The sequence below is a fragment of the Myodes glareolus genome, chromosome 8 (assembly GCF_982192425.1).
Source record: "Myodes glareolus chromosome 8, mMyoGla1.1, whole genome shotgun sequence".
Taxonomy (NCBI): Eukaryota; Metazoa; Chordata; class Mammalia; order Rodentia; family Cricetidae; genus Myodes; species Myodes glareolus.
The window spans coordinates 21,896,742-21,907,037 of record NC_142033.1 but is presented as its reverse complement, the minus strand read 5'-3'; the positions used below and the strand labels follow the sequence as shown (position 1 = coordinate 21,907,037).

General features: G+C 37.9%; 1 protein-coding gene across 2 annotated transcripts in view; it reads right to left on the bottom strand.

The window, feature by feature from the left end:
- Positions 1-583: 583 nt before the first annotated feature.
- The window catches only part of LOC125408167 (transmembrane protease serine 11C), a 51,853-nt gene continuing 42,140 nt past the window's right edge, over positions 584-10,296 (bottom strand). For both annotated transcript variants that reach the window (XM_048446270.3, XM_085691707.2), the window contains 4 exons: positions 8,158-8,329; positions 6,562-6,821; positions 5,432-5,574; positions 584-745 (listed from right to left, as the gene is read on the bottom strand). In XM_048446270.3, coding sequence (XP_048302227.2) covers positions 584-745; positions 5,432-5,574; positions 6,562-6,821; positions 8,158-8,329 — 737 coding nt within the window. The remainder of the gene's footprint in view (positions 746-5,431; positions 5,575-6,561; positions 6,822-8,157; positions 8,330-10,296) is intronic.

Sequence of the window (10,296 nt, the reverse complement as noted above, 5' to 3'; positions counted from 1 at the left end):
GAGATTGAAACGTCAGTAAACACTGTGATCTGTGAATAAACTCCACAGGGTTGTCATTTTGTTTTCTATCATTTAAGATGTGAAAGAATTAGAAGAATTAGTCTTGCTGCAGAGACCAAAAAGAAAATAGATACATTTTTCTAAGTAACTCGTATGGGCAATGCACTGAACTCCATCTTCAAACATACTGATCCTGGAGAATCCATGAACTGGTCAGTGCAGAAGATGACTGATACAATCAGAAACATGTATAACTAATGCTTATGTGATATATTGTCCTAATATCTGTCCCTCCAAAGTAGCAGAGAGTGTTTTCTTAATAAACTAAGACCTTATTCACTCCTATAATTATATACATTCTGAAAATGAATAAATGAGAAAACTATATATTTTGGTTTATACTCTCACTAAAGATTCATCAAACTTTAATAAAATAATTCTAAAATCTCAAATTCATTCCTTTAAATTTTCTGACTTAATATATAGAAGAAGAGAAATATCTAAGGAAATGTGATTTTTGGGATTGCAAACTTATTTAACAGTTATATAACCTTTGAACTTTGGTCTATTGAGAAAAGCCAGACTAGAGTCCAGTTTTGGATGTGATCCAGTTTCGATAGTATGTCACCCGAGTGTAGACACCAGGCTTGTTTGGAAGGGCACATTCATCTCCCCAGCTTACAATACCAGCAAGGAACCAGATGCCTTTAGAGTCTTCACTAACCAATGGCCCGCCAGAATCACCCTGCAGAGAAAAAAAGAAAGAGTCAATAATATAAATAAGTGACATTGTATCTGTTTTCCTTTTGTAGTACTAGAAGAGGACACCAAAAAATGAGAACAAAACAAAAGAAACCTCACACTTCGGATATTTTGATTCTTGAAATAGTACTAGTCTAACATATTTTTCTGTTTCATTATTTTCAAAAGACTAGTATGTCAGTATATATCACTGACTAATGCAATACAAGAGTGGAAAATTAGTATGAAATGTTTCAACTTAGTTATTAACTTGATGTGGGATTTCCCTCTGTATGCTGTGATTGCCATTGATTAATAAAGAAAACTACTTTGGACCTATAGCAGGGCAGAACTTAGGCTTGGAAAGCTAGGCTGAATGCTAGGAGAAAGAAGGGCAGAGTCAAAGAGAAGCCATGTAGACCCACCAGAGCCAGACGGAACTTAGTTGGTAAGCCACAGCTACATGGCGATACACAGGTTACTAGAAATAGGTTAAATTTAGATGTAAGAGTTAGTAAATAGGAAGGAGGGTGAGTGGGGTTGTGGGAGGAAAATGGGAGGAGGGGAGGAAGTGGAAATTTTGAATGGTATTATTTATAAAGCAATAAAAATAAAAGCAACAACAATAACAATAAAAAAGAAGCTAGAACTAATGGGCCAAGCCGTGATTTAAATAATATAGTTTCCGTGTGATTCTTCTGGGGCTAACCACCTCCTTGCTACATTAACTAAGGAGTTGTTGAAGGTCTTTCTTCTTATGCAGTCATCCCCATATTGAGGAATGCTCTTCCCTATGTAACTATTATGCTGAGGGAAAAGGAAGGTGTGCATAGTTGCCCTCCACTAAAATTGGACATAGGTTTTCATTCTTGAGCAAATGTTGGTCCCTATATTAAGGAAAGTAACTTTTTACAACATATATTTACTCTGTTATAGGAGAATACTATGATTCTACGTTCATCACATTTCAAGTGGATAATATGCTATTCTAAAGTAATTGTGCTATATATTAGACTCCCAAACTTACAATCTTAAAGCAAAATTTGTACCCTGTTTTGAGCAGTATCCCTTCATTTTCCCCACCCACCCATCCTTGATAACCATTTATTATTATTATTATTACTAATTTATTTTAAAGATGTATTTTTATTTCTTTTATGTGTGTATATGCCAGAGCATGTCAAGGCCAGAAGGGACCTTGAGTTCCCTGAAGTTGGACTTAGAGGCAGCTGTGATCCACTCTACATTGGTGTTGGGAATGAAATTCACTCCAGTCTTTCTTCTGCAAGAACAGTATGTGCTCTTAAATGCTAAATCATCTCTTCAGTCTTGACAGACGTCAGTATATTCTATTTTAGTGAGTCAGTCTTTAAAGATTTCATGAGATTATGAAGTATTAGACTTTCTCTGTGGCTTTTTTGTTTGGTGTGTCTGTTTACAGAAGTACTATATTGTTTTCCATCACAACTGTGTCGTTTTCTCTACTTATCATTAGTGTGTAATTTTCTCTGTATCATTACAGATTATCTTTTCTTTTTATTATAGTCATAACTCATATCATCTTAAAGTGATTTCTCATTGTGTTTTTAATTTGCACTTCTGTGAATTTTGATTTTGAGTACTTTTTCAAATGCAAGGTGTTTGTGGTTTTTTTTGTGTGTGTGTGCATGTGTACATTTGTGTGCTTGTAGAGATCACAAGTTGATGTCAAGTGTCTTCCTTGATCACTTTCCAACTTATTTTTTGTAGCAGAGTCTCTCTCTTATGAAGCTCTCTGATCCAACTAGATGGTCAAGCTAGGGATCTCCCTTTCTCTCTCTTCCCCGTGCTAGGATTATTGATATCGACTTCCATGTCTGGCTTTCTCCCCCATGGATGCAGGGGAAAACCAACTCAGGTCCTCATGGTTGAGTGGCTAACCTATCTCCCAAGACCCGATTTGTATTTTTTCTTTGGAAAAAAAATGTCTATTTAGGCTGTTTTCCCATTTTGAAATCAGAACATGCTGCATTTGGTATTGATTTATATGAGTTAGAGGAAGTTTCTAAGATTTGGCTTTATGACAGACTTGATGTTTACAGAATATACAAAAGGATTCAGCAGAATGGGGAATTTTAAAATATGAAAGCTAACATTAATAGAGAGTACAAATAATTGTGTAGATTGGAGGAGACAGTGAGGAAAACAGGCAAGTGATTAGTTTTTAATACTAGAAGAAAGTTACTGAAACAAGAGGGTGAACTTGGGTACAAATAGAAATGTATCACAAAGAAAGGAAATCAAGGTGGTTTTCCTTTGATTTCTTCATTTTTCTAGGTATTAAGAAAACTAATATTCTAAAGAAGATTGAGACATAGTGTAATATGTAGAAAAGTATGATGAAGGTTTGACATAGCACAATAAGACATACCAGAGTTACATTATTTAAGGATTCACATGTATTAAATTCCTTGGGTTTACAAGAAGACAATATTTTACCTAGTGTTCAGAAGCTGATAGAGTTGGCAGAGTACTCTGTGATTCACTGTGATTCAAGATTACTAGCATAGGTGTGGGGGAAGTAGAAGATGAAGCCACAAAGGGTGTAGTAAATACAATTGCTGAAGCATGGATCTTAGGCTGTGGCAGGTTAGGAGACACAAGTCTGCTTAACCAGTTAAGTACAATGGGGATTTAAGCTCTTCTTCATCTCCAAGGATAGGCTTAGTTAGTTTGAAAACTAGAAAGATAAAAAACTGTAATTAGAGAGGACAATTGTGTGTTATAAATACTTATTTGTTTGTCTTCGTGTTACTAGAGTATAGGGATATGTTTACTCATTTCAATATCCCTATATGTAATACAATAAATGACTTCTACACAGTGATCGAGTAAAGTGAGGTTCTTCTTGGGTTTACCACTGGTTGTGCCTTCCTAGACTTCTTTACTTGTGTATTTTGTAAGCTCCAGAACTATTACCTATTAACAGCATAGAGATGTTAGAAGCACATTCATTAATAAGGAAAAGTAACTGAGTTTAGAGTTCAGAGAATGGGCACAAGATCAAAATTCCTCTCTGTTTAAGTCCCTGCTCTCTCAGTTTACTAGCCAGACCCAAAAAGAGGAACACGGTATGTATTCACTCATAAGTGGATTCTAACCATAATTAAAGGTCTTTGAGCCTATTATTCGTGATCCTAGAGAAGCTAAATAAGAAGATGAACCTGATGAAGATTATTTAGCTATCCACCAGGAAGTAGGAAATATACATGAGTCCCAGGTAACCTCGGGTGCATGGGGGGGTGGGAGGGTCGATGGAGGGGGAGAGGACTAGAGAGAAGGGAGTAGGGGAGGAACGGGGAAAGCTTGGTGGCCGGGGATGGGGGGGGGGGAGGGAGGTAGGATGAATATGGGATCAGGGAACAATATATTTCAACTAAGGGAGCCATTTTAGGGTTTACAGGAGACTTGATTATATATGGGATCCCAGGTCCAAGGAGAAATCCCCCAGATTGCTCTCTGGACAGAGGAGAGGGTGCCTGAATCGGCCGTGGCCCATGACCATACTGATGTATATTTTGCTTATCACCATAGATCCTTCCTCTGGCAAAGGACGGCTATGCAGTCGGAGGCCCACATTGGAGCACCGGATTGAGCCCCCCGAGGTCCGGAGGGGGAGCGGAAGGAGGAGGAACATGAAAAACGAAATCAGTACTGCGAGGGATGCTATCACCCACTGATACAAGGGAACGGATCTGATGAGAGTTTACCAGGGCCAGCCGGACTGGGACTGAACGAGGACGTGATCTAGCCAGATTCTCGGAATTTGGCCGGATTCTCTGACTGTGGCTGGCCCGGGGTCTTTCTGAAAAGCCATTGACTATGACACTGGGACCTGTTTCCTCTGCATATGCTGGATTTTGGGGATCCAGTCTGTTTGGACGCTCGCCTTCCTGGACCTGGAGGGAGGGGGAGGGAGCTGGAGCTTTCCACAGGGCAGGAAACCCTGACTGCCCTGGGGGACGGAGGGTGTTGGGAGGGGGGGAAATAAAAAAAAAAAAAAAGAGTGCTACCTTGTCTCTTTGCCCAAACTCCTTATCAGAAATGGGTTTCAAACTAAAATATGCTGCAGGAGATTACCACAACTAAAGTAAAGGGATATTCTCTTTTTTTTCTGTGCTGAATTATGGTTTATTTATTTATTTATTTATTTATTTTTCCATTCAAATATTTACACTTCCTTCCCACCTCCCAATCCCCCCCCCTCTCTCCCCCACAACCCCTCCTCCCTCTCCCTCCTTGCTTGAGAAGGTCTTCTCAATGATCTTAGAATCATGCCTTGTATGTGGGATTCCACTTAGAAGTTGACAACTCAATAAAATAAGGAGGATGTTGGGATCAGCTTGTGAAAGCTTGATAAGTAATTAGTATTAGATTAAGCTGACGGTTTCTTGGAGATAGACCAGTCAAATTAAAGTTATCCAAGATGTATCTCATTTATTCATTGTTCATTCTAAGTCTCTCCCTCACTTCCATTCACTGCTTCCAGTAACAAACCGACTGACTTAGAATCATACTATTTTAAAGAAACCAATTTACATTATAGCTAGACGATTTAGCCACTAAATACACCCATATTTTTAAGATAGAGTAAATTGCACTGTCCATTGAAAATCTAAAGCTATCAGGAAAAAGAAAATCATGGCATTACCTGGCAGGCATCAACACTGCCCTCCAGGAACCCAGCACACAGCATTCCAGGTGTAATCACACCGCCATATGCCTTTCCACTATTGCAGGTCTTGTTATCAATAATCTTCACTCTTCCTTTCTGTAGTATATTAGGACTTTCTCCTGAAGAAACAATATCATATAATTTTTAAAAGAGAGTTTAAAAATCACACATTGACACTTGCATATCTACTGTGTGAGAACATGCGTGTGTGCACATGCGTGCATGAGCAGGGATGTGGAGGTCAGAGCTCACCCCTGGGGTGTAGGTTTTCTCTTTCCACCGTGTGGGTTCTGTGAGTAAGTCCAGGTTCTGAAGCTTGAAGGCAAGTGCTTTACCCACTGAGCCGTGTTGCCCATCCTCCAAATTGTAATATGTTTTTAGAAACTCAATATGAGTTTCTGTGGGGTAGTATTTAATTTTAAAATTATATTTGTTTTTCAGGCAGTGTAAATCACATTGAGGTTAAAGCAAGAAATGCTCATGAACACACCACACACCAAACTATTGCTGAAAACAATCACGTTTAGAACTAATTTGTATATCTTTTGTGACAGGATTGTTTTAAAATGTTTTAGAATTTTACAATTTCTATGTTTGTTTTAGAAAGTAAATTAAAATTTCCATGTCAGAAGCAAAAATTTCATTATCATTTATAATTTTTTATTTAAGCTTACTACTGTAATTATAAATCGTAAAATCATTTAACTGTATTTTCCTGTTTTAAAAATAAATTTTAAATCTATTTTGGTACTAACTCTATAGAATTAAGGTCATGGAATGCATGTAATAAGTGGGTTTTGCTCAAATATTACCTCCTCAATAAGAGATAAATATTTATTGAGTGAATTAATGACACAGAGCAAATTATGTATGCAAATAAAAAGAAATTTATGATAACTGCCATTACAAGGGCATTATGGCAAACAGTTCTATGAAATTATAATTTCTAAGTAAATGATACTGAACACAGTTTTCAATCCATTGCACATTATACTATTTTAAATAATCTATAGAGACTATCTTTCACACTTAGTTGTAGTTCTGAATGTATTTCTTTTTGATTCCTAAAACTGGAATCCTGTCATGGAGAGATATGAGGAACTTACCGTCAGACTTTAGTGTTCCCCATCCAGTGACCACCACATCAGAGTTGGGTGGGAACTTCTGAGTCACTTCTGGTAAACATGCCCTTCGAATGTTGCTTTCAAATAATACTGGCGAAGACAGATGCACAACAGCTATGTCATTATCGTGTGCAGGATAACTGTAGTTCTCATGGATTATAATATTCTTGACATTTCGTTGTATTTGTGGTTTACTTAAAAGAAGCCCAAAACTAACTTTCCAGCCTTTTGGATTTGCATCCCTAAAGGAAATAGATTTATTTATTAAAACTTCTATATATTAGAGCTAAAGGAATTAGTCACTTAAGCTTTGAAAACTAATTTGGTCATTTGTATTCCCATAGCACTTTTTTTTGATACAAGGTTTTATTGTATATTTCTGGCTGGCCTCAACTTGCTATGTAGAAGCAAGTTTGAGGCTGACCTTGAACCCACAGAGATCCATCTACCTCTGCTTCCTGTGTTTATGCTGAGATTAAAGGTATACATCACTATGACAAGCTCCCCACCTCCACCCCTGCAAAAAAAGCTGTATATAAAAGCAGAAGTAAAAACAAATCTGTCTGTATACATTTTGAGTAACTCTATAAAATATGCTTTAAAAGATAATCAACAATTGGGCATATGAGCCCAGACTTTGAGGGATGGGAGCAAGAGAATGGTGAGTCTGAGGCCACTCTAGCAAACAAAGTAAATTTGAGGTCATTCTGAGCTATGTGTAGAGAGACTTTAGCTTAAAAATAATTGAAGAGAAATGAAAATTTATAGAAATAAATTTTATTTATTGGATGGGATAGAAAATACTGAAGGGAATTTAGAAACATAAATATGACAGCACATAAGTGGGGGATGGGAGGAGGCAGAAATTTTTAATAAAAAAAAAAGGTAGTCCTGTTGGAATGTTTGCAAACTCTCTACTAACGTGCTATAAAAAGTAAGGATGGTTTTCACTGAGCAAGTTAGAGATGAAATTTTGTTTTTATCCAGCTCAGTGACAGAGTGCTTGCCTGGCATGCATGAGACTCTGAGTTCAATCCCTAGTACTGAGAAAAGAAGGGAGGATGGAGAGGTGTCAATCTCTCAGCGCAATCACGCACTCTTTAAAGCAGCCATATTTTCTCTGGGCAAGTAGTCCACCTCTGTCATCATAACACTCAGTAAGCAGAGGCAGGAGGGTTGCAATTTGCAAGTTTGAGGCCTTTCTGTCATTGAGACCATTTTGCCAACTCTCCTTTACCAGTGTTTTGGAGACACCATTGTTGCTGATATTGAGACGTATTTGCTGGTGGTTAAGGGACGGAGTGCTGGAATGTTTTCCACAATGCACAGGCCAGGTTTCTACAACACATGATTATATCTAGTCCAAAATGTCAATATTTCTACTTTTGACAAGATTCTATGGGATGACTACTTTGTTTACTATTTTACTGATTAATCAACGATCAGTTTTGAGGCTGTACCTCACTGGAGAATTAAGCACTTGAAGGCATAGTTTCATGATTACACTGACAGGGAGATATTATTAGGCTCTCAGTACTTGAGTGCCTTTGCTGGTAACCTTCACACGCCTTACTTTACCTTGTGAAACAGTGAGCAGCAGTGATAAGCCAGTTGTTACTAATCAGAGTGGCTCCACATCGGTGGACACTGTTCTGTTGCAGGCTTGCTTGCCAGGGCCATTCTCCTTCCTCAGCATCCTGGCCTCCTACTATTTTGACGCCCGAGGGAGTAATTGTACGTCGCCCACAGCCTGTTCCAAGGAGAGTTAATCAGTGTTGTTGATAATGCTTATATGTGTGTCTTGCTGGAGTAAATAAATACCTATAACATATGTCTCTATTAAGTAGTAACTAAGAAAAATCTCACCTTCTTGGAGAAATTTGGATGGATTTACTGCTGATATGATTTCCTGAAATATACTCCAAGTACATTGTCATCTCATCCTTCTGGGCCTACCACTCTCATGTTCTCTGTGTCTGTCTTGTCTTACTATGACTCGATGTGTGAGATAGGTAGGATTATAGGTTTGGTTTTAGAAGAGACCAACCTTACTATGTTGCACAAGGAAATATGTGGTTTTAAACTTCAGTGAAGGTTAAAAAAGCAACGAATGGCATGCAAATATTCATATGAAAGTGCAACTGAATATGAATGTTATGAGACAGAGTCAATAGAAGTCCTAAAACATGGTGGTTAGACATAAGAAATGACATGAAGATGGCCAACACTTCCAAAGCTGTATGCTTCTGTGAAGTTGGTCTGTACATTATTGTCAATTTAGAAACATAAGAGACAGATAAACTCTGATGTCTTGACAGCAAATTCATAGTATTATGAATAGTATAGTTCTTTATTCATCAAGCTGATGCTCGTTACCTTGACTATCTTAACTTTATATCAATAAAGTGCTGAGTTTGTCCTTTGTCTTCTTTTACTAGAGATAGCCATCTCATCAGTAAATACTTTTAAAGATTAAGAATTAGGGACTGGAGAGATAGCTCAGAACTTAAGAACACTGGCCGCTCTTCCAGAAGACCTGAATTCCATTCCCAGCAACCACATGATGACTCACAACCATCTGTAATGAGATCTGGTGCCCTCTTCTGGCCTGGAGGGATGCATGTAGGCAGACCACTGTATATATAATAAGTAAATAAATCTTTAAAAAAGATTAAAAATTATGCTTTTTAATAAAAATATGTGTCTAGAACCTACCATAGAGGACATAGTACATAAAAGGAACTCAATAAATATTTGTAGAAATAAAAACTGTAAAACTGAAATAAAAGTATTTGTTTACTACTTCATGGGGAGAGTGAAAAATTGTAATCTACTTAAGGCATAGATTAAGGCAGTGGTTAATATTTGACAATGTTGGAGACATTTTGTATTATTATAAGAAAGTGGAGGCTGGGGGAGTGTCTATGGCTACCCAGTAGACAAAGGCCTGGGATATTGCTAACTACCCTATGATAAACTGGAGAACCACTAAAACAAAGAATCAGTTGGCCTCAGTGTCAGTGTTGTTAGGAGTAAGACACACTGGACAGCAGAACTGACTTTTATCAATAATAAGAATATTTAGCCAGGCAATGGTGACTCACTCCTTTAATTCTAGCACTTGGGAGGCAGAGCTGGTGGATCTCTGTGAGTTCTAGTCCAGCTTGTTCTACAAAGTGAGTTCCAGGACAGCCAGAGTTGTTACACAGAGAAACCCTGACTCAGGAAAAAGAAAGAACATTTAAGCACATTTAAGTATTTAAATAAATTTAAAAAATTTAGCGGGTCAGTAGGTTCACAGCTGATATATGATTATAGTGGCAGATATACTTTGAGATATTCTTTCCTGAAGGAAGCAAGGCATGAGGAGTGTAGGAGAGTAATTCACACTTTTAAAGGTCCTAACTGATGTCCTGAAACCATTTGGTTTGCTTTTAGCACATTTCTAACCTAGGGTTGAAGCTCCCTTCTTGAGTCACGTAGCTGCGGCTGCCATGTCTGATGGGTACACTCACATTGACTCATTGTCTGTCACTCCCTTCTTTTCTTTCCACTCCCACATCACTGACTCTACAGAGGATAAAGCAACTAATCCACACCCAGGGGATGGTGGTTCCTCCCTACCCTGATTTCTCTTTGGGCTCCTCCTAAAGGAAGTTGGCTTTTACTCAGCTTCCTTCAGAGAAGTATAAAACCAAAGGTCTTTCTCTGTGGGTT